Below are 25049 nucleotides of genomic sequence, written 5' to 3' on the forward strand. Positions count from 1 at the left end.
CAGAATTAAAACATGTAGTTTTCCCATCTGATCTTTACATAATAGTCCACTTTGAAAACTTTTAAAAATATTTATTTATTTGGCTACTCTGGGTCTTAGTTGCAGCACGCAGAATCTCTTAGTTGTGGCACGTGGGATCTAGTTTCCTGACTGGGGGTCTAACCCTGGCCCCCTGAATTGGAAACATGGCATCTTAGCCACTGGACCAATACTCCACTTTGAATTCATCCTGCTGCCTCCTCACCCCCTGTACTCCTGCCAGGGCAGAGCCTGCCTTGCCAAACCTGGGGCCCAGAGGACATGGCCTCCAGAAGGGAGAAACTAATATAAAGCACAATGTATAGGCTTCCCAGGTGGTGCTAGCAGTAAAGAACGCGCCTGCCAGTGCAAGAGATGTAAGAGACACAGGTTGGATCCATGGGTCAGGAAGATCCACTGGAGGAAGAAATGGGAACCCACTCCAGTATTCTTGCCTGGGAAATCCCATGGACAAAGGAGCCTGGCGGGCTGCAGTCCTTGGGGTCACAAAAAGTCAGCCATGACTGAAGCAACTTAGCCTATATATGAGTGAGTGCATGAAGTCGCTCAGTCGTGTCCGACTCTGTGACCCCACGGACTGTAGCCTACCAGGCTCCTCCGTTCATGGGATTCTCCAGGCAAGAATACTGGAGTGGGTTTGCCATTTCCTTCTCCAGGGATCTTCCCAACCCAGGGATCAAACCTGGGTCTCCCACATTGCAGGCAGACACTTTAAACTCTGAGCCACCAGGGAAGCCCCTAGTATTTATAAAATTTTTTAATATATTTCTGTAGTATATAAAATACATTTATAGATAATATAAAGTACTTTAGCACTTTAATATAGTATTTAATTTAAAATACTTCTAGCATTACTAAATATAAGCTAAAATAAAGTAATATAAAGGGCTATTCCAGTCCTGATCAACTCCTCCCAACAAAGCAACAGAGGAAGGATTGAATATCAGATCTGAGGGAGGGAGGGAAGTTACATTCCAGGGAGCAGGGTTCAAGAGTTATTTTCCAGAATCAGCCAGCATTGCCGCTCGAGGAGCCTGGAGTGGGCCCCTTTAAGGGGTTGCCTTTCTCCCCGCTCCCCTTTGTGTTGGGAAGTGCCCCATGGAGAGCTGGGCAGGGATGAAGCCAACACAGGAATGCCATCCGGACATTCTGTTGTGTTGTCTGAGTTCTCAGAATGGGCGGGAGCAGTCTGTTATCTCTAAAAGGCGCAGGACTACTGAAAAGGACAACCACCTCTACACGTGCTCTCTGTCTCTCCTCCTTTATTTTAATCCTTACCCTTGTCACCATATGACATACTCTGTCTTGTGAGCTTTATTTTGACCCTCCCCATCTAGTTTTCACACATCACGAGAGCAAGGATTTTCATCCATTTTGAAATGGATGAAATCTGGGGACTAGCTGGGTCCCCAGATCCTTGAACAGTGCCTGGCACCTACGAGGAACTCGGTGAGGAGGTGCTGAATGAAGGAGTCAAAAGCAGCCTCCAGCCCCACCTGAGACAAGGAAGGCAGAGCTGGTTCCGCTAGGTGGCCATGAGGTCCCATTACTGGAACTCACAGCTCCTTGCCAGTGTCTGCAGGCTTCTTTGCAGAGACCTGAATCTTAGACATTTACTCCAGGGGTATCAGAAGCTGAATCTTCTTTCCAAGTTAAAGAAAACCTGCTTTTCTCCCAGTGGTTGCTGAGATTCTGGTCTCAGCCCTAATCCTCTTTTCCCAGAAAGTAAAATCTCCAGTTCCTACTGTTTCTCTCACAGCAAAGCACAGCAATCTACACACTGTAGGTGTCCAGGTTACATAGTGGATTGGAATTAAATCGTTGCCTGGGGCTCATGGAATACACTGCTCACATTGTCCCTACTTGGCAGCAAGAGTTGAAATACTGAGTTCTCCAGTAAGCACCCCACATCAAAACACTTAGAACTGTTTTTTATTTTCTTATTTATTGAGGTAAAATTAACCTGTAACATTATATTAGTTTCAGGGATACAACATAATGATTCTGTATATGTTGTAAAATGACCACAATAAGTCTAATTAACATATGTCACCATATAGTTACAAAGAACTCTTATGATGAGAACTTTCAGGTTCTACTCTCTTAGCAATAGCAACTTTCAAATATGTAATACGGTATTATTAATTACAGTTACCATGCTGTATATTACATCCCCATGACTTACTTTATAACTGACAATCTGTACCTTTTATTTTATTGAAGTATAGTTGATTTACTGGAGAAGGAAATGGCAACCCACTCCAGTATTCTTGGCTAGAGAATCCCGTGGACAGAGCAGCCTGATGGGCTACAGTCCATGGGGTCTCACAGAGTCAGACACAACTAAAGCATGTTAGCATGCATGCCCACATAGTTGATTTACAATGTTTCATTCATTTCTGCTGTATATCTAAGTGATTGAGTTAATTCTTTTTCATATTCTTTTCCATTATGGTTTATTATAGGATATTGAATATAGTTCCCTGTGCTGTACTATAGGACCTTGTAATTTATCCATAACAGTTTGCATGTGCTAATCCCAAACTCCCAATCCATCCCTCCCCAACCCCACCTTTCTCTTGGGAACCACAAGTGTATTCTCTGTGTCTGTAAGTCTGATTCTGTTTCATGGATAAGTCCATTTATGTCATATTTTAGATTTCACATATGAGTGATAGTATATGGTATTTGTCGCTCTCTTCCTGGCTTACTGCACTTAGTATGATAATCTCTAGGTCCGCTGATGTTGTTGCAAATGGCATTAGTTCCTTCTTTTTCTGGATGAGTCGTATTCCATTGTAACTGTATACCGCATCTTTATCATTCTTCTGTTGATGGCTGTTTAGGTTGTTTCCATGTCTTGGTTGTTGTAAACAGCGCTGCTATGAACACAGGAGTGCATGTATAGTGCTGTCGAGGTATACACCCAGGAGTGGGATTGCTAGATCATATAGTGACTCTCCTTTTAGTTTTTTGAGGAACTTCCATACTGTTTTCCATAGTGGGTGCACCAATTCATATTCACACAACAGAGCAGGAGCGTTCCCTTTTCTCCGCATCCTCCCCACTGTTTGTTATTTGTTGACTTTTTGATGGTGGCTCTTCTGACCCAAACGACCATTGTAGTTTTTGATTTGTATGTTTCTAGTAATCAGCAATGTTGAGCATCTGTTTATGTGCCTCTTGCCCATCTGTATGTCTTCTTTGAAGAGATGTCTGTTTAGGTCTTCTGCCCATTTTTTTGATTGAGTTGTTTGCTTTTCTGTTACTGAGTTGTGTGAGCTGTTTGTATATTTTGGTAATTAAGCCCTTGTTGGTCACATTGTTTGCAAATGTTTCTCCCAGTCTGTAGGTCATTGTTTTGTTTATGGTTCCCTTTGCTGTGCAAAAACTTGTGAGTGTAATTAGGTCCCATTTGTTTATTTTTTATTTCTATTGCTTTGGGAGACTGGAAATTATGTACCTTTTGACCGCCTTCCTCTACCCCTCACTTCTAGCGACCACCAATCAGTTCTCTGTGTCTATAGGCTTGGTTTTTTGTGGGGTTTTGTTTTTGTTTTTGAGACCTACATATAGCTGAGATCATAGGATATTTGTCTCTCTGACTTATTTCACTTAGCATCATGCCCTCAAAGTCCACACATGTTGTCAAAAATGGCACGATTTCATTCTTTTTATGGCTGAATAATATTGTGTTTATACCATAGCTTTTTTATTGATTCATCTTGGTGATGGACCTCTTAATCCATATCTTGACTGTTGTAAATAATGCTGCAGTGAACATGTGAGTGCATAAATATTTTCAAATTAGCATGTTTGTTTTCCTCAGATTCCACCCAGAAGTGGAACTGCTGGATCACATGATAATTCTGTGAAAAATCCCCATACCGTTCTATAGTGATTGCACCAGTTTACATTCTCAACAACCGTGTAGGAGGTTCCCTTTCCTCCGGATCATCACCAGCATGGTTGGTTTTGTTTAAGAGCCATTCTAACTATTGCGAGGTAATATTTCAGTATGGTTTTGATTTGCAATTCCCTAATGATTAACGATGCTGAACATCTTTTCAGGTACCCGATGGCCATCTGTATGTCCTCTCATTTTTTAGTCAGATCGTTCATGTTTTTGGCTATTGAGTTGTATAAATTCTTTATATATTTGGATATTTTCTCTGGTCAGATTTGCAAATATTCTCTCTCATGAAGTACATTGCCTTATTTTGTGGATGGTTTGCTTTGCTGTGCAAAAGCCTTTTAAAGTAATCCCACTTGTTGGTTTATGCTTTTATTACCTTTGCTTTTGTGTCAAGTGCAAAGAAGAAAAAAACACAACACTCATGTCATGGAGCGTGCTGCCTATATTTACTTCTAGGATTTGTGGTTTCAGAGCTTATATTCAGGTTTTTAATCCGTTTGAGTCAATTTCGTGAGTGGTATAAGACAGTGTTTCCTTCTTTCTCATGTGACTGTCCAGTTTTCCCAACACCACTCGTTGAAGAGACTATTCTTCCCCCATTGTATAGTCTCAGTTCCTCTATTATAAACTGACCATGTATGTGTGGGTTTTGATTTGCAGTTCCCTAATGATTTCTCAAGATTACTTTGCCTATTTGGGGTTCTTGGTTCTGTACAAAGTTTAGGGTATTTGTTCTATTTCTGTGAAGAATACTGTTAGAATTTTGACAGAGATTGCATTGAGACAGTAACTTGCTTTGGACAGCATGGATAATTTATCGATATTAATTATTCCAATCTATAAGCATATACTGTCTTTTCATTTATTTGTGTATTCTTTGATTTCTTACATTAGAGTCATAACTTTCAATGTACAGGTCTTTTACCTCCTTGGTTAAATGTATTCCTAGGTATTTTTTTCTTCTTTGATATAACTATAAATGGTTTTTAAAATTTTCTTTCTGGTAGTTATTAGTTTATAGAAGCACAATAGATTTTACATATTTGTATCTTTCAACTGTACTGAACTTATTATTTCTGACAGTTTTTTGGGGTAAAGTTTTTAGGGTTTTATATATATATATGTATATATATATATATAGAATATGTTATTTACAAATAATACCTTTTTTCCTTGCCTAATTGCTCTGGCTAAGACTTCCAATATTATGTTGAATAAAGTGGGATTCTTTGACTTGTTCCTGATCTCAAAGTAAAAATGGTCAGCTTTTTACCACTCTGTCTGCTGTTCCCTCTATAACCACTTCATTGAGGGTTTTCTTGTAAATTTTGACAGTGTTTTTCTGCATCTATTGAGATGATAGTATGGTATTTCACATCGAATGATTTACTGATGTGAACCATCTTTGCATTCCCTAGAATAACTATTTGCTAATATTTTGTTGAGGATGCTTGCATTTATGTTTAGAGACACTGAATTGTAATTTTCTTTTCTGGCAGTGTCCATGTATGGCTTTGGTATCAGGGTAATGCTGGCCTTATAAAATGACTTTGGGGTGTTCCCTCCCATTTATACTTTGGAAGAGTTTGAAAAGGACTGGTATTAATTCTTGTTTGCATATTCAGTAGAACTCGCCAGGAAGCCAGCCAAGTGATCGTGGACTTCTGTTTGGTGGGAGGGTTTTGATTCATGAGTCAGTCTCCTATTCAGATTTTCTTGTTCATTATTAGTTAGTCCTTTACTTTGTAGAACCCAAATTAAAGAGCATCAGGTAGCTCTTCTCACTGACTTGGGAAAGCGTAATTAAGTACCCCTTGCCTGAGGTGAAATGCTTTCACTGAGTATGTTGTTAGATAAATGGGTGGGTAGTAGAAAGCATCAGCATTTCCCAGGGCAGGGGGGCATGCTGCGCCACCTGGCCACCCCACCTTCCCCCTCTCTCCTTTTCTAGCCCCATGAGTCTATCCCTGGTGGGGTTCTGAGTTTTGAGGAAGTCTTCGGCCCCAGGAACTGCTGCTCATCAGTGTCTCTCTTCTCCAGCTATGACCACGAGGGCCGCCTCACCAACGTGACACGCCCCACGGGGGTGGTGACCAGCCTACACCGGGAGATGGAGAAGTCCATCACTATTGACATTGAGAACTCCAACCGTGATGACGATGTCACCGTCATTACCAACCTGTCTTCGGTGGAGGCCTCCTACACAGTGGTACAAGGTAAGTCCCTCCCTCATCACCATCCTGCCCACACACTCACCCTCAGACACAGCCAAGGCCAGAGGCAGGTGTGAGTTACCAAGCCTGGGAGGACTTCCTAGCACCCCTCAGCTTGCAGTTTTAGCCCATAGCAAACTAACTCTATAAGACATCCACCTTATAGAAAAGGACTCAGTCAGATGCAGGAGAATGTCCTCTATAATACCAACCTAACATTTTAGTTTGGGATATTTGGGAATGTCTACATATTGACCTGAAAATGTCCCTTTCCATTCCCACTTCTCTGTCACCAGAACTCCCTACTCACCCAACAAACACAGCTGCCTCCTCAAAGGTGGCTTTAGTCTCATTCTCTCTACCAAGCATTTGTGTGATGAGGCCGTTGTCCTCAAGCCACAGAGCCCTTTTAGCAGTCTCTTGACCAGACCGTAAAGGTCTCTGACCAGCTCGTAGTTACTCTTGCTGTTCAACATGACGTACACTCCAGGACAAGCACAGAGGCTGGCAAGAAAAGGAATTGTGAAGATTAATTTTTCTTTTAATTAAGATAGAATGTCGGTGGGCTAGCCCATTGTCAGAGGATAAAAGTGTCCTCGCGGCAGATAAATGGTGACATTTCTGGACTATTATCCCATGACAGAGCCTGTTTCCATGACTCTATTTCTACTCTGCCAGATGATTAATGATGTAGATTTTTGTCTTTCTGCATGATGGCTGCAGTCGCAGGAGTGACAGGTCCCCACTTGCTTGCTACCCCCAAAAATTAGCATCTCGGAGGCCAGCCCAGCTGGACTCCTCTGCCCAAATAATTAGGAAGTAACACAGCCATAAGAAGCATCTCAGACTCACATTTCCTACCTGGAACTTTTCGATAAGGGAAAAGGTCAGAAGTCTCATGGACGAGTGTAGATTCCATTTGGGCAGATAAACGCACGTTATCAGCACCCACTGGCTCAGTCTCACTCTTGCTATTTGAGGCTCCTCAGATTTGTCTGGTGTGGAGGTGGCATCATGGTAGAGTCAGCAGCAAAGAGATGAGGGGCAGGAAGGCTGCTGCTTCTTGAAGAATCCTAGACTTGGTTTGCAGTGGGTCTGACCCATGGTAAACCATCAGCCTCAGGTTAGATGGTAGGGGAAAGGAAACAAAATTAAGTCTGTTTTCATTTATTTTTTTCCATTTCAGCTAAAATATATATGTTAAAGATCAGGGATTTGATTGACACAAATTGTGTAGGCATGATACGTCTTTAAATGTACTATTAATAGTCTTCAGTGAGTAGAAGAAAAATATCACAGCATAATTATTTCTAGAATGCCACATATTAATAATGTTTTTCTTTCCACGGATCAGTAGCATCTCTGCTACTCACCTTAACATTGCATGTGTGCTAATTGAAGGCAGCCTTAGACTGACAGCTGCAAAGTACCATGGAAACCTACAAAAATAGGGGTTCTGTTCTCTCATGACTAGCAGCGTGGATAATTTATTTCCCTCTCCCTGCCCCCACCTCCATTTCTCCAGATCAAGTGCGGAACAGCTACCAGCTCTGCAACAATGGGACCCTGCGGGTGATGTACGCCAATGGGATGGGCGTGAGCTTCCACAGTGAGCCCCACGTGCTCGCGGGCACCATCACCCCCACCATTGGGCGCTGCAATATCTCCCTGCCCATGGAGAACGGCCTCAACTCCATTGAGTGGCGCCTAAGAAAGGAACAGATTAAAGGCAAAGTCACCATCTTTGGCAGGAAGCTCCGGGTAAGTCGTCCCACGCAACTCGTCCCTGCAAAGTGGCAGGGGATACCCCCTTTCCCCAGGCACTGAGGCCCTCTCCCAAGCCTCCATGGCTCCCTTCTTCACTGGAAGAGACACATGAGTCACCTCCCTCAGGGACTCAGGTCTCAGGGAAAATGTTCTGCATTTTCTAGGCTGGAAAAGGTGGGGATTTACCTTCAGCTGAAAGTAGAGATTCCCTTTGGTGTTCCTCCCACACTTGCCATTTTCTCTGTCAACTTTCACCATTTGCCCAACTTAACAAGTGAGCTGCTGCCTATGCCCTACTGTGTGCTTCGCTAAATAAGTTTTATCACACACTCTCTAGGCTCAAGGAGTTGACAGTCTGGTAGAACAGATGAACTCAGGATAATCCCATGGGTTGAGTGAGAAGCTGGAGGAGCATGCAGGGCTTGGTGGGATCACAGAGGAGGAGCTCTCATCCACCCTGCAGGCATCAGGGAAGACTTCCTAAGAGGAAGTAACAAGCAAGCTGCAGCAAGAAGTTTTAACTGACTCTAGCTTCCGCAGAGTAGGTAACTCACCACAAGTTACAGCTTTTAAAACCAATATATAACATTCATGGAGGACTTTTATGATGCAAACATGACATTACATGCTTTGCTTGCATTATCTTACTTTCCAATGGGGGTAGGTATTACTTCCATTTTTCAGATGAGAAAACATGGGCTCTGGGAAGCTAAGTAACCAATTCGAGAGTACAGTGGCTTGAAAATGCCAAGGCCAGGACTCAGCCCCAGTTCTCTCTTTCTGTCTCACATGCTAGGATTCTTAGCCAATAGGCTTCACAACTCCTGATTCTATCAACAGTCATCCAGATAGCCTGGGTCCTACTCTGGTCACTTACATGGCGTTAAGAGGGACGGGTTCTTACCTTCATGCTCACTGGGAACATCTTTGAGATCTCAGTCTTTGTCAAATTCAGCACCTATTTATTGAACACCTAATGAGGAGCCAGGCTCTGTGGTACACACTGGAGCTATATGGCATACCACACAAGATCCCTACCCTCTTACAGCTTACAGTCAGCAGGCAAGGCAGCAGATAGTAAGCCAACTAACAGATTAAAAAATCATTGTAGATTGAGATGCTCACCAGGAAGATGGTACACAATGCGATACTGCAGGGTTTAACAAATGCTTTGGAATTCCTGAGCTCAGAAGGCTTACCCACAAAAAAACCTGGGTCATAACTTCTGCTGTGTTATTGGCTTGAAATCAAGTCAGCCCAGGTGACTCCCTGCAGAACCAGGCCACTCCATGTTAAGATTCTACCTTTGCTTAGTTGGAGTTTAATTCTCCACATTAGGTTATCAGCAGTTGCCCATGTTTTTCTTCCTCTGCTGGTATCTGTAGAGTTGCAAGCTGCAGTATCTTCCTAAAGACAAAAATGAAATGAGATTAGTAACTAAATCCTTAATGACTGGATTTCAGGGCTGTATAATTGATTTTTGATACACTGCACCGTAGAAGTTGATTAGGAATAGTAATCGTGCCTTTTCTCTGATAAGTCAGTGATGCATTTTGACTGAGTTTTTGAAATAAAGATAAATGCAGCCCTCAAATAAAATGGCCATAATCCCAAGTCTGAATATTAAAAGTCGTAATAATGGTACTCGTGGTAATTAGCAGAAGTTAGGCACGCAAGTCTTATAACTGAATTTCTGCCAGGGTTAGATTTGCTGGCATCATGTTTATGCAAATCGAAACACAGCTTTATCTATCAACACCTCAACATTTAATTGTCTGGTGTTAGTTCCTGTAACAATAATCACATATCCATTTAGCTCTCTTAAATGAAAATCACTATGAGATTATAACAGGTTGAGTGGACTGAAAATGTAATTTGAAAATGAGGGAGAAAGCCTGGAATTTATTTGCATCTCATTTATTTTAATTCAATTCATAAATTGTTTAGTGAATGAAATAAAAGCAACTCCTGGAAATTGCTGGGGAGCCGTTGGGAGAAGGTAGAGGAGGAAGATGGAGTGGTACGTGCGAGTCACGTGATGTTGTGAGCTGTCAACAAGGCCAGGATGTCAAGGGAAAGGGGCACGTCACTGTATCAGTCAGGGGAGGATGTGCTGTGGTCGGATAACAAATGGGCACAGATAAGCCCTGAAATCGGGGGCTTAATGAACACGGCTAGATGTGGCAGGCATCACTGCCATTCCCCCTGGTGAGAACACAGTGGGGTGACTTTAACTTAACTGCAAGGAAGCCTAGGAAATGGTGTCTTTCTGCGAGCCTAAGAAGAAAATCAAAGGAGATTTGGTGACCACGTAGCAGGGTCCCTGCCCTCCAGCTCAGGGCTGAGAGATGCTTCACAGAAGAGTTGGAATCAGTTCTATAGAGCAGGAGGAATTAGCCAGGCAAAGATATCAGCAAGGGGTGATCAAAGTGTCGCCTATGAAAAGGCAAAGCAGTTCCCCTCCCCGCCAAAAAAAGGAATGGCATTTCAGAAAACTAACTCAGTGTGGCTGGAGAGAAAGGGCTGTGTTATACTGTGAGACAGAGTGAGTTGGTCAGGGTTAGGATGGGAAGGGAATGAAGGGCATATTTTGATAGGGTGGGGGTGCTGCTCTGGGGTTTGGTTGGCAGAGTGATGTCTTGGGTTTTGTCATGTTAGAAAGACCTCTCAGACTTCCCTGGGGACAGGATAGGAGGAGGGGGTAATCCAAACAAGAAATGAAATCACTAGCAGAGAAGACAGAGGGAGACCTGAGTGCTACTTAGCACACACAATTAATGGGATTTGGCAACTAGCAGGGTAGCTATATCATGCTCACCTTTAAGGGGCCTTTTCCGTGATCAGGTAGACTAGGAAGCCAAGGAGTCCTCCCTTGAAGCTAGTGCCTTCAAGGACTAGCCTGCCAGGCTCTGTTGCAGGAGACAGGCTGGGACTGAACCCCGAGACAGAGATGTGCAATTTCAGCAGCCCCAGCCCTGCCTCTTGGAGGGGAAAGAAACTGAATGAACTTTCAGGTGCTACCACTGAACCAGCACCATTCCATCATTGCTCCCCACCCCCATGGATCTATTTGCATTGACGCAAACAGCCTGACCTTTCCCAGGGGCTGGCACACTCCTGAGCGTCTAGCCAGTTGAGCAGTGAGGGCCAAAGACTCTGAGCATCCCTGGAGTTCACCAGAACCCCCAGAATGGTCCCCAGTGAATGTCTAACCCACCTCGGTACCCCCTTCTTCCAGCATTCCAGCCAAGGGCACCTCTCAGGGGAGGGATGCACCAGCAGCCCTTACCTAGAGGTTGAGGTGTAAAATGGTGCCTGGATGGATCATGGCCATTCTCTTCCACCACAAGCTTTATGGCTTTTTTACTTGGGCAAAAAATCTCAAGCAGTTGTCCCTGCCTAAACTCAAAGTGGAGAAGACTTTTCCTTCTGCCTCCCAAGGACTGCTCCAGGAATCTGTTTTGAAAGCATCCTCCTGCCTCCGGCCCTCACCACCCACCACTCTTCCCTGTTTCCTCTGGCCTTCTCACGAAAACATTTCATCAGGGTACCTATAAGCTCTGTGGGCACGAGGACCATCTCCGTATCCCTGATGACAGGGGCCACATGATGGGCATTCAGGCCGTGTGTGATGAAGATATGATGACCATGCCCCCTTAAAAGGCTCCTCCGTGGAATGGGCGTAATGCGTAAATGCCTCTGTCAGGAATCTTCCCGCTGCAAGAAACAGGATGTGTACTCAAATGAGTTGTTAAAAAGGGCATGCATTGTGTGTGGCCTTGCTTCTCCCCGCCAGTGACTTCACCAGCTCAAATGGTATCATCAGGTTGACATCTTTCTTCTGGATCCCTTCCATCTCTTATCAGTGTTTCCCTTGATACTTAGGCTCATTTACCCCTACCTTCAACTGGTGACCTCTTCACACTGGGGAGGTCAGGCTGGCTTGGCTAAAGATGACTCCAGGCTGCTATTAGCTCAGCTCAGTGACCCAGAGGGAAGAGAAAGGGATCTCTTACAGAATTAAAAACTAAAATCCCTTGAAGCCCTCTGAAGGGCCTGCCACAGATGGACTGGCAGTCACAGCCCTGGGCCAGTCCCACTGCTCCAGGAGGGGGGGTCTGTGCTTGGCTGGGTCACATGAACCATGTGACGGATGGCTCAGTAAAAACTTCTAGATGGGGAAACCTCAAAGAAAGGGGGCGCTGCTCTCAAAGAAGGAAGAGATGGTTACATCACACTGAAACTTACACACCCCCGATCTAGCCTTCATTGTCCATCTTTCCAAAGCCTAATCATAAAATAAACTTCTGGTCCTGAGGACTTGTTCATGCTTTAATGCTCCTCCCCTCCAGCAAGACTTCTTTCTACACTTTTGGAAGAGAGAACTGAAACCAACTCCCCCTGTTAAGATTTAAAACTTCTGCTCTCTCCTAAGACAGGCTTACTGCATGATTCTCTCTGATAAGGAAGGCATATAACCACCCTCTAGGATATCTCCTCCTGATTATGATTTACACAGAGATTGCAAAAGTACGAAACAGCTACATGTGTAGGTAGCAGAACAAAAGGAAAATTGCTGCCAAGATAATCTTCCATCATGATATTGGTATTAGTGTTATTAGTATTCCCAGAAGGAGTAGGAGTTAGTGATTTTGTTTTGGTTTCTGTATAATTAGTATGACATTGCAATTACACGTTGGCTTGTGTTACTTTTACTTTTGTGGCAAATGACAGGGACACGGGAACAAGGTGGGAGGCAGATGTGCATGTGTGCCTGTGAGCACACACACGTGAACTCAGTTCCACGTGGATCCCACTCAGGTCTGCCAGCCTACACTGTCACCACAAAAGCCTGAATTTTATCAGCCTTTCCTGCCCCAGTGCATTCACTTTGCACCAACCAGTGTTTTCTTTTTTTTTTTTTCCCCAAGCACCTATTATGTTCCTGGCACTGTATTAGGCACTGAGTATATATTAGTGAACAGACAAGACACTCAATTCTGAGCAGAGTTAGTACAGACAGAACTTGCTACAAATTGAACATTAGCTTAAAATAATATATAATTAGAAGGGTAAGCCTCTGCAAATATATTCAACATTATATCCCCCAAACAAACATTACTTTTGGATTACTTGCTATTTTGATTGGTGTGATAGAAAAGTAAAAATACCCTCGTGGAGTTTATACTGTAGCAAGGGGAAACAGTAATCAAAGTAACTACAAATAATGTAAAGAAATGATGATGGATGCTGTGAGGGAACGTGGTTCAGATAACAGGGCATATCTGATTGAGGTTAAGGCCACACTAAGAAAATGGCATTTGGGCTAAGAAATGAATGAAGAGTAGGAATTTTCCAGTAATGAAATGGGAAAAAAGCCTTCTGTGCTAAGCTGCCAGCACGTCCAAAGGCCCCGAGGCGGAAAAGACTGTTGCTTGTCATCTGAGCAGAAGATGAGGCAGAAGGGCTGGAGCAAATTAGCTGGGGGAGGAGAGGTCAAAGGATGGGGACCTTATTGTGCTGATAAGGATCTTAGAAGGGCTTCCCAGGTGGCTTATTGGTAAAGAAGCCACCTGCCAATCAGGAGACGCGGGTTTGATCCCTGGGTCGGAAAGATCCCCTGGAAGAGGAAATGGCAACCCGCTTCAGTATTCTTGATTGGGAAATCCCATGGACAGAGAAGCCTGGTGGACTACAGTCAATCGGGGTCACAGAAGAGTTGGACGGGACTTAGTGACTATAGAAATATAGACGTCCTCACCAGATGTACCCACTGTTGAAAGCAAAGGAGCATTCATGCATTGGCTGCACGGTCTTCCTTTCTTCTTAGAGGCTAAAGAGACGTACAACGTGCTTGACATCCAGAAGTTCAGGTTGAAGGATGACAGGCACAAGCCCCATTCAGGTCATCTAGGCTGAGCCTCCACATCAGACACCTCTCCTCTCTGCCACATGCCTCCCCAGGGACCACCTGCCTCCACTAGGATACCCGAAGCATCAGAAGTGAAGTTCTCTGATGCCTGGGCAGGGCCCCTGCTAACCACCCAAGCTTTCACTTCCTAACACCCCATCTGGAATATTCTCCCTAACCCACCTCCTGCCCTCAGCTGTTGAACTCCCATATTTTGGGACCCTGACCCCACCCCCGAGGCAGCACCCACTCTAGGCAGCTGTCCCTGTCGGCTCAACTCTGACTCTGCCGCCTCTCCATTCCACAGGGCCTTTCTCTGTCTACTCTCATGATGACACAAAGGTTTTCCACTGTTGCTTTGTGCGTCTTTATCCTCCTCTGACCTGTAAGTTCACGAGGGCAGGGGCCCTAACTGTCCTGCTCTATTTTAAGTATTGATCACATCAACAAGCATACATAGTAGGTGCTCAGTAAATGCTGAATGAGTGGATGTGATTTTTAAATTGACGTCATAAAAATCCGCCCCCTGCAATCTGTGTTCATTCCAGGACTCAAGGGTTCCTCCCAGAATGACTATCACTGTTTAAAATGAAGACAGCCTTTCAGATATTTGGAGGTCACAAATGTCCTGCTCACATTTTCTTGTTTCAGTTTTTCACGTTAGAGCCTTAGATCTAACTTGCTTATACTCAGTCTGATTCAGCCCCCTTACTCACAAATGCTTATCAAGCACCAAGCACTTTCCAAAATAATAGAGACCCTGAGAAACTTAAGATAAAGCCTCTACTCACCAGAAGTTCACAGGCCATCACAGATGAGGAAACCAAGGCATGACCAGGGAAGGTTCTGCTTTGTAATGACAAAACCGATCCATATCAACAATGCAACTCAGATCCGGGTCTCTTCCACCTTTCCACCTCACCACCATCCAGAACAGCACATCATCACCAAATCATGTTTGCTTGGGGAATACATTATTTAACGTGTTTGCAGAGGCTTAACCTTCTAATTATGCATTATTTAAGCTAATATTAAATTGACAGCAAGTTGTTCTGTCTGCTCCAACCCTGATCCCAACGTAGCACAGAGTCATGTTGTATGGGAGCTGGGGAGAGCTGCTTTTTCAATCCTAGAGGACTGACCCAGAAAGGAAATGAAGATGTCATCCAGGCCAGGCTTCTCCTCTGGGTGGGTGAACAGCTTAACTCTCCAAGCGGGGAGTTCTGCTTTCCAGCGCTGCCAGACAAGGAGATTCTCTCCCCCTCCTCCCTCGTGAATCTTTTCAGGGTTTCCCAGACTCAAAGCAGAAGAGGCAAGGGCTCTGCTCTCACTGAGGTCTCTCCTCCTGTGCTTCAGTGCCACTTCCGGGAGGGGCCCCAGCGCAGTGTTAATTTCTTCTTTGCAGTTTCTCGATTCACCGGCTCCCCACACTGCCCCTCAAGCTAAGTTAGAGTCATCGGTTATGGGCCCAGCAGGGCCATTTTGACGACAGCGTTTCCTTTTCTCGGGGTTTTTTACGAGCCTCCTTGTGACAGGCATGTGCTTAGTGAGATCAAAACATTCTGGAGGGAGATTCCACATGGGGAAACTACTTCCCAAAGTCTGCCCTCTGCAAAAATAAAAACCATGCTAAGTAGCTGAGTTTTATTAACTGGGGAAGCCAGGCTGAGGGAAATGCCCGATAATTAAAAATAATGGCTTCCTTGCAAACACAAAATTGTATTAATTTAAAAATTGGTTTCTCAATCACTGAATACCTACCGAGCTGGCTGGGAAGGGAATTGTGCTGATCCTGGCAGTGAAAATAATTCAAAATAACTTTTATGTTCTCCAGGAAGCCTCAAGGTTAATTTAAATATTGTTAGATGGGTAATTTAATTCGGAATAAGAGAGCAGTGTGGCTAAGTGAAAACTCCTGCACACTCTGAAGACGGGGAGTTGGGGGGGTGCGGGGAGGTGCCCATGACGAGCTGAGCATGCCTGTCAGACTCTCCAAGATCTCAACCCCCACAGCCCAGGCACCTCCTCTTTAGCAAAGGGACCCTCACAATTCAAGATGTTTGATTAGATGATGTGGCTGGCCCGGACTCCTTGGCTCTGCTTCCAGTCAATTTATCACACTTAATTATGAGAAGGATTGGACGTTTTTATAGAAATCACACATTTCCAAAGTTAAACTCAGCAGTATCAGCAAGATGGGAATGCAGGTCATTCCTGACTGCTCTGCCCTTAGAAGCACAGCAGCTAACAAGGCACCCGAGAGCATCCTACAACACAGGGTGAGGCCGAGGCAGCCCCCAACACACGCACCCCAGAGGGGGAGACACACATCGGAAGGGTGAGGGGAGCGGCTGCCCGCAGGCCGGCACAGCTCCACCAGTGGAAACAGCAAGCTCAAGGGCGACATTCAGGGCCCCCCGCCCCCACCCCAGCAATGTGAGTTGCTTTGTAAGAGCCACTACACCTGTCTTGTCCCACCAGGACTGCAAGGGAATCTGCAGGGCTCAACCACTGGGAATCGGACGTGATGGGGGGAAACAGGGAGGGGCCTGCAACAACCCACACTCAACAGCATGGCAGACCAAGTCCCTGCCTGCAGCACCCAGGTAGTAATCCCGTCCAGCAGCTTTGCTCCACTGCAGAACCAAGTCTGACCAGGGAAACTCACCTGGGTGCCAGTCAGGTCCTCAGATGAGGGGTGTTTTGCCAGCCCTGGAGGCCGATCTGCCCACCTCCCTCTCCAAGGCGTGGAAGCCCAACAGAGCTCAAGCCAGGAGGCGGGCAAGCAGAGCTGATCGCCCCCAGAGCACAGTCTGGGTCAGGCGTGGAGGCTTCCCCTGCTGTGCCCAGACAGGGGGCGTTCATCCACAGTCCCACTGCTGCTAAGTGGAACTCTCAGCTCCTACAAACCAGAAAACCTCTTCAGACAATGAGGGAGGTGCCTGAAGTGGACCCCACACACACACACAGCATCCAGGCAGGGGAGCAGATCAGAAGCCTGCCAGCTGCTGAGTGTGGCTCCCACCCAGACTGGCCAGGGCTGCTGCCAGGAACACATTGAGAGTGGACCGCACCACAGTCTCAAGCAGAGAGATGGGAAGGCTGAGCCGATAGCCTGTTGAGCAGAGCCAGTGGCCCTATTTGTCCAGGGATGGGGCAAGAGCTGGTTTGGATCAAGACCACAAACAAATAGCCTTACAAACCTTGGAGCTAGTTCTCCCACTGTGCCCAAGCAGGTAAACTAATGTGTAGCCTCACTCATTGCTGACTACAGGCTTCAGCCCACCCAACCAAGGAAACTAACCAGAGCCCTGCTTATAGTGGCACTTGAACAGAAACACTCCGTGGCTTTTCCCATCTGCAAAGCAAAACCAGTAGCCCCATCTGGACAGGGAATTCAGTATATACTCTTCCCAAATTCAAGTCCATGCAGCCCTTGGATTCCATTTCTGCTGCCTGACTAGGACAAGGACGCTACCTACTGCTGAGTATAGTAACCTGGCCCAATGGTCTAAAAAGCCTGACCAGAGAACCTGGGCAACTTGCAGAGCCTATACTATACCCTCCCTTAGGCAGGAAACTGAGACAAGAGTCCTATCCAACTGTTCACAGTCAACAGGACACCCTCTCATCCCTGGCCTCAGGCAGTTACCTTACTCAAAAACAGATCCTAATATCAAGCCCTACCTGCTCAAAGACTTTATCAGTAGATACATCCAGAAACCAAAACTGAGCTAACTGGTGAAGAATTATCTCTATCAAAGCAAATCTATGAAGTCTAGAAGAGAGACCACTTACTTCGGTGCACAGATACCACCATGAGGAATGAAAAACCAGAGAAATCTGATACCACCAAAGGACACTAAGAGAACTTCAATAACTGACCCTACTTAAATGAAGATCTGTGAGCTGTCAGCCAAAGAATTCAGAACAGTCCTCTTAAAGAACTCTAGTGAACTGCAAGAACACACAAATGAAGAAAACAACTATTGCACACAAGTTGAGCAAAAATAGAAACCATGAAAAAAATTCTAGAGCTAAAAAAAATACAATAACTAAACTGAAGAAGTCAATAAAGCACTTCAAAAGCAAAATCAGCACAGGAGAAAAATCAGCAACCTGGATGATAAGGCAGTTGAAATTATCCAGAGGAACAAAAACAAAACAGAAAAACAGTGATGAAAGGCTTTGCACTTATCCACCCCACCTCAGCTCCTGCAAAAAGAATATTTGCATTACAGAAATTCCTGAAGACAAAGAGAAAAGAACAGAAAGTATATTTAAAGCAATAATGGCTGAAATTTTTGTAAATAAAAAAAAAGGGGAAATGGACATCCAGATCAATTAGGCTCAAAGGACCCCAAATAGCTTGAACCCAAATAGGGCTACACTGAGACACATTACAATTAAAATCTTCAAAAGTCGATTCCCCACCATTCCCACCATGGTGTCAAAACCAGGGTCGGTGTGGAGAGCCCTTCATCCTGGGACACAGGGCGCGGTGGGAAAAGTGGCCGCCCCCTCACCAGTCACGCACCACATGTTCATGGGGAACCTGGTGCTAAATCATTTGTAGACGACCTGCTTCTGGGTCAGGGTTTCATAGGTAGCAGAGCAGCTCCCTCACTGTAATCTATTGAAAGTCAGCCCTCCACACAAGTTTGTAAAAGAAAAAGAAATAAATTTTAAATTTTAAGAATATTTTTTTTCTTTTAAAAGAAGAAAAAAAAAATGTCAAAAGTCAAAGATAAAGAAAGTTGAGAGCAGCAGGACCAAAAAAAAAAAGACATCTCATACAAAAGAACCCCCATGAGACCATCAACAGGTTTCTCACCAGAAACTTCAGGCTAGGAGAAATGGGATGATATATTCAAAATCTTAAAAGGAAAAAACTTTAAACCAAAAACTCTATACCCAGCAGAGCCGTCCTTCAGAAATGAAGGAAGGATAAAGACTCATGAACAAACAAAAAAGCAAGGGTGTTCGTCACCATTAGACCTGCCTTACAAAAGTGATAAAGGGAGTTCTTTGAGTAGAAAAAAAAGGATACTCACTAGCATCACAAAAATGAAGAAAGTAAAATTCACTTTTAATGATAAAGGTACAAAGTTAGATTATGTAATATGGTAAGAGTGTAATGTAATTCACGTACAACTCTAGTTATAAGTTAAAAGCTAAATAATAGAAATAATCATAACTAATCTGTTATTAGGGATGTAATCTTAAAAATATGTAAACCATAACACCAGAAACAAAAATGGGAAAAGTTAAAGTGTAAATTTCAGGAGTTATATTGAAGTTTTTATCAATTTAAAATAGAATATTATAATTTTAAGATATTTTATGTAAGCCTAGTGGTAACCACAATAGAAAAACCTGTAGTAATTACACAAAGAACATGATGAAGAAGTCAAAGGACACTGGTGCCAAAAGACATCAAAATACACCCCAAAAAAGACAGCAGGTTATGAAAAAAAGGAACAATGCACTACCAAAGGCCAGAAAATGATGAACAAAATTGCAGTAGTAAATCCTTACCTATCAATAATCACTTTAAACATAAACATTAAATTCTCTAATTAAAAGACATAGAATAGCTGATTTTTTAAAAATCCAACAATATGCTGCCATATATGAAACTCACTTTAGCCTTAAAGGCATGTATAGACTGAGAGTGAAGAGGTGGAAAAAGATAGTACACCAAAAAATAATCCCCCCCAAAAAAGGGGTAGCTATACTTATATCAAGCAAAAGACTTTAAAAATAGCTTAAAACAACAACAAAGAAAGTCATTATATACTAATAAAGAAGTCAATTCATTAAAGAAAATACAATTATAAATATTTATACACCAAACACTGGAACATCTAAATATATAAAACAAAAACTGAACTAAAAGGAGAAATAAGCAGCAATACAATAATAGTGGGGAATCTTACTATCCCACTTTCAACAATGGATGGATCGTTCAGACACAGAATGAATAAGAAAACATCAGATTTGAACAACACTACAGACATAATAGACCTAACAGACGCACCGAGCATGCTGTCTGACAGCAGCAGAATACACAATCTTCACATGCACATGGAACATTTTCTGAGATAAACCATATGTTGGGGCACCAAACAAGTCATAACAAATTCAGAAAGACTAAAATCATAGCAAGTATCATCTCTAACCAGAGTAGTATGAAACTAGAAATCAATAATAGGAGGAGAACTAGAAATTTTACAAATACATGGAAATTTTAAAACACAATCCTGAACAACCAGTGGATCAAGGAGAAACTAAGGAGGAAATTTAAAAGAATCTTGAGTCAAATGAAAATGGAAATACAACATACCAAACCTTATGGGATGCAGCAAAAGCAGTTCTAAGACGGAAGTTCACATCAACAACACCTACTCTAGGAAGCAAGAAAGATCCTAAAAAAACAATCTGGAGGTGGAGACAAAGTAGAGAGAGTAGAAAGACGTGAGCTCACCTCTTCTCATGAAAACACCAGAAATACAACTAACTGCTGAACAACCATCCTCAAAAAAATGCTGGAACCTACCAAAAAAGATATCCTGTATCCAAAAACAAAAAAGCCACAAGAAGATGGTAGGAGGATACAGTCACTAAAATCAAGTCCATACCTACCTGGTAAAGTGAAAAGTGAAAGTGTCATTCACTCAGTGATGTCTCTTTGTGACCCTATGGACTGCAGCCCATCAGGCTCCTTTGTCCATAGGATTCTCCAGGCAAAAATACTGGAGTGGGTTGCCATTCCCTTCTCCAGATCTTCCCAACCCAGGGATTGAACCCAAGTCTTCTGCATTGCAGGCAGAATCTTTACTGTCTGAGCCACCAGGGAAGTCCATTCACCTGGTAGATGCCCCATAAACTGGAAAATAATTATATTGCAGAGGTTCTCCCCCCAGGACTGAGTGTGTGCCAGGACCCAGGGGAAAAAGCAGTGACCTCACTCATAGAAGCCTGGTCATAGAATACCTACCTGCTGGTATTGGAGGGTCTTCTGCAAAGAAATGGGGAGGCTTTGGCTCACTGCAGGGACAAAGACACTGGCAGCAGTAGTTCTGGGGAGCACTCGGTGTGAGCTCTCCTGGAGGCTGGCATTTTCTCACCAAGTAAAACTATTATGGTTTGCAGATGACATGATACTATACATAGAAAATCTTAAAGATGCTACCAGAAAACTACTGGAGCTCATCAATAAATTCAGTAAAGTTGCAGGACATAAAATTAATACACAATAACCTGTTGCATTTTTATATATTAACAAAGATCAGAAAGAGAAATTAAAGAATTTGTCATCATATCAGAAAGAATAAAATGCCTAGGAATAAACCTACATAAGGAGGCAAAATATTTCTATTCTGAAAACTGTAAGACACGGATGAAAGAAATCAAAGATGACACAAACAGATGGGAAGATATACCATGTTCTTGGATTGGAAGAATCAATATTGTCAAAATGACTGTACTACCCAAGGCAATCTATAAGGTCAGTGCAATCCCTATCAAATTACCAATGGCATTTTTCACAGAACTAGAACAAAATTCTTAAAAATTGTATGCAAGTGCAAAAGACCTCAAATAGCCAAAGTAATCTTGAGAAAGAAACAGAGCTGGAGGAGTCAGACTCTCAGACTTCAGACTTATTCCAAAGCTAGCGTCATCAAAAGAGTATTGTGCTGGCAGAAAAACAAAAATACAGCTCAGTGGAACAGGATAGAAAACTCAGAGGTAAACCCATGCACCTGTGGTCAATTAATCTATGATAAAGGAGGCAAGACTATGCAATGAAGAAAAGACTCTCTCTTCAATAAATGGTGCTAGGAAAACTGAACAGCTACATATAAAAAAATTAAATTAGAACATTCTTTAACACCATACAAGAAAAGAGATTCAAAATGAATTAAAGACCTAAATGTAAGACTGGACATTATAAAACTCTTAAAGGAAAACATAGGAAGAACACACTTTAACATACATCAGAGCAATATCTTCTTCCATCTGTCTCCTAGAGTAATGGAAATAAAAATAAATGGGGCCTAATTAAACTCAAAAGCTTCTGCACAGCAAGGAAAACCATAAGCAAAACAAAAAGACAACCCATACAACAGAAGAAAATGTTTGCAAACAATGTGACAGACAAGGAATTAATATGCAAAATCTACAAATAGTTCACGTGGCTCAAAATCAAAAAAATAAGATAAAAAATAAATGGACAGAAGACCTAAATAGACATTTCTCCAAAGAATACATACACATGGCCAAGAGGTACATGAAATGATGCTCAAAATCACTAATTATTAGGGAAATGCAAATTAAAACACCTCACACCAGTGAGAATGATCATCATCAAAAAGTCTACAAACAATACTGAAGAAAGTGTGGAGAAAAGGGAACCCTCCTACACTGTTAGTGGGAATGTAAATTAGTACCATCTCTATGGAGAAAAGTGCAGAGATTCCTTTTAAAAACTAAAAACAGAGCCACCATATGACCCAGCAATCCCACTCCTGGGCATATATCTGGAGAAAACCATGGTTCAAAAGGATATATGCCACCCTAGAGTTCACTGCAGTGCTGTTTACAATAGTCAAGACATGTAAGCAACCTAAATGGATAAAGAAGATATGGTACATATATATAATGGAATATTATTCAGTCATTTAAAAGAATGAAATAATGCCATTTGCTGCAACGTGGATGAGCCTAGAGATTATCATACTAATTGAAATGTCAGACAAAGACAAATATCAAATGATATTGCTTATATGTGGAATCTAACAAAATTATACAAATGAACTTATTTACAAAGAAGTTCACAGACTTAGAAAATAAACTTATGGTCACCAAAGGTGAAATGTAGGGGACAGATTTGGAGTCTGGAATTGATATATACACACCACTATATTTAAAATAGACAAGCTACTGTACATTACAGGTAGGTCCTACAACAAGGACCTACTTACAGCACAGGAACTCTTGCTGAAGATTCTGTAATAACCTACATGGGGAAAGAATTTGAAAAAGAATAGATAACATGTATATGTAACTCGAAAAAGAACAAACTGAACCCAAAGCTACCAATAGAAAGAAACCATAAAGAGCAGATATAGAGAACAGGAAATATATATTATAGAAAACAAACTCACAGTTGGTTCTTCAAACAGATCAATACAACTGACAAACTCTGAGGTACCCCAGCCAAGGGAAAAAGAGAGGGGATCCAAATGAATAAAATTATAATTGAAGAACAACATATACAAAGATCATCAGAGGCTTCTCTGAACAGCTATACACCAACAAACTGAATAGCCTAGAAGAAATGGAAAAAGTCTTAAAAACATAGAAGTTAGCAAGACTGCATTAGGAAGAAACAGAAAATCTAAACAGACCAGTTACTAGTAAGAAGAAAATTGGTAATCAAAAATCGCCAAATGAAGAAAAACTCAGGATCTGATGGCTTCACTGGTGAATTTACCTAAACATTTTAAGAATTAATATCAGTCCTTCTCAGACTCTTTCAAAAAATCAAAGAGGAGAGAACACTCCCCCAAGCTTATTTTCCAAGACCAGGGTTACCCTGATACCAAAACAGAAAAGGACACTATCAGAAAACTACAGACCATGTCCCTGATGAATATAGATGTAAAAATCCCCAGTGAAATAGTAGCAAATCAAATTCAGAAGCACATTAAAAGGATCATTCACCAGGGTCAACTGAGATTTGTTCCTGGGATACAACGATGACTCCAAAATTGCAAAATAATCAATGTGATAGATCACATTAATAGAATGGATGAAAAAATTAATGTGATCATGTCAATATATGCAGAAAAAGCATCTGACAAAATTCAACACACTGTAAATAAAAACTCTTAACATATTAGGTATGGATAGAGCACACCTCAACATAATAAAGGCCATAGGTAACAAGTCCCCAGCTACATCACAATGGTAAAAGGTTGAGACCTTTTCCCCTAAGATCAGGATCAAAACAAGGGTGCCCACTTTCACCACTCCTATTCAATATAATTTGGGAAGGTCTAGCCAGAGCAATTAGGCAAGAAAAAAAATTTTTTTAAGTACCAGAGTTGAAAAAGGAAGAAGTAAAACTGTCTCTATTTGCAGATGACATGATGTTATACATAGAAAATCCTAAATACCAGGAAACTGCTAGCTCTAATCAACAAATGTGAGAAAAGTTTGGGATAAAAATTTAACGTAAAAAGATCAGTAGTGTTGCTATACACTCACAATGAATTATCTGAAAAAGAAATTAAGAAAATGATACTATTTGCAGTAGTATCAAAAACAATAAAACACTTAGGAATAAATTTACTAAGAAGGTGAAATATTTCTGCTTTAAAAAATAAAAGACTGATCAAAGAAGATACAAATAAATGAAAGATATCTCATGTTCATGATTTGGAAGGATTAAGATCACTAAAATGTCAATACTAACAAAAGCCATCTACAGATTCAATGCAATTCCTATTAAAATTCCAATGGCATTTTTTACAGAAGTAGAAAAACACTCCTAAAATTTGTATGGAACCACAAAAGACCCTGATGACCAAAGAAATCCTAAGAAATAAGAACAAAGCAAAAAGTGTCACACTTACTGGTTTCAAGCCATACTGTTAAGCTATAGTCATCAAAATGTATGATACTGGCATAAAAATAGACAAACAGACCAATAAAATAGAATTGAGAGCCCAGAAATAAATTCAGGCTTATGTGGTCAACTGTATTTAACAAGGAGCCAAGAATACTTGATGGAGAAAAGAAAGTCTCTTCCATAAATTGTACTGTGAAAATTGGATATTCATGTGTAAAAGAATGAAACTAGGCCCCTTAGACCAGTCACAAATATTAACTTGAAATGGATTAATAACTTAAATGTAACACTTGAAATTATAAAACTCCTAGAGGAAAAAAAATAGGGGAAAAAAATCCTTGACATGGGTCTTCATAATGATTTTTTGGTATGACACCTAAAGCATAATCAACAAAATCAAAAATAAACATGTGAGAACACATCAACTGCAAAGCTCTGCACAGCAAAAAGAAAAAAACCCAGCAAAGTGGAATAACTATAAAATGAGGGAAAAGTATTTGTAAACTATACATCTGATAGGGCTTCCCAGGTGGCGCAGTGGTAAAAAATTCACCTGCCAATGCA

General features: G+C 42.2%; 1 protein-coding gene and 2 long non-coding RNA genes across 5 annotated transcripts in view; 1 reads left to right on the forward strand and 2 right to left on the reverse strand.

The window, feature by feature from the left end:
• TENM2 (teneurin transmembrane protein 2) overlaps nucleotides 1-25049 on the forward strand; it is a 1355200-nt gene that overhangs the window by 1297474 nt on the left and 32677 nt on the right. For all 3 annotated transcript variants that reach the window (XM_043913490.1, XM_043913492.1, XM_043913491.1), the window contains 2 exons: nucleotides 5996-6171; nucleotides 7694-7929. In XM_043913490.1, the coding sequence (XP_043769425.1) occupies nucleotides 5996-6171; nucleotides 7694-7929 (412 nt within the window). The remainder of the gene's footprint in view (nucleotides 1-5995; nucleotides 6172-7693; nucleotides 7930-25049) is intronic.
• LOC122700544 lies at nucleotides 5605-7621 on the reverse strand. The gene is made up of 3 exons (XR_006342800.1): nucleotides 7030-7621; nucleotides 6479-6672; nucleotides 5605-6053 (listed from the first exon to the last, which is right to left on the reverse strand). It is a non-coding gene; the product is annotated as an uncharacterized LOC122700544 (long non-coding RNA).
• On the reverse strand, nucleotides 8010-11631 carry LOC122700542. The gene is made up of 3 exons (XR_006342799.1): nucleotides 11487-11631; nucleotides 10754-10916; nucleotides 8010-9342 (listed from the first exon to the last, which is right to left on the reverse strand). It is a non-coding gene; the product is annotated as an uncharacterized LOC122700542 (long non-coding RNA).

The sequence above is a fragment of the Cervus elaphus genome, chromosome 9 (assembly GCF_910594005.1).
Source record: "Cervus elaphus chromosome 9, mCerEla1.1, whole genome shotgun sequence".
Taxonomy (NCBI): Eukaryota; Metazoa; Chordata; class Mammalia; order Artiodactyla; family Cervidae; genus Cervus; species Cervus elaphus.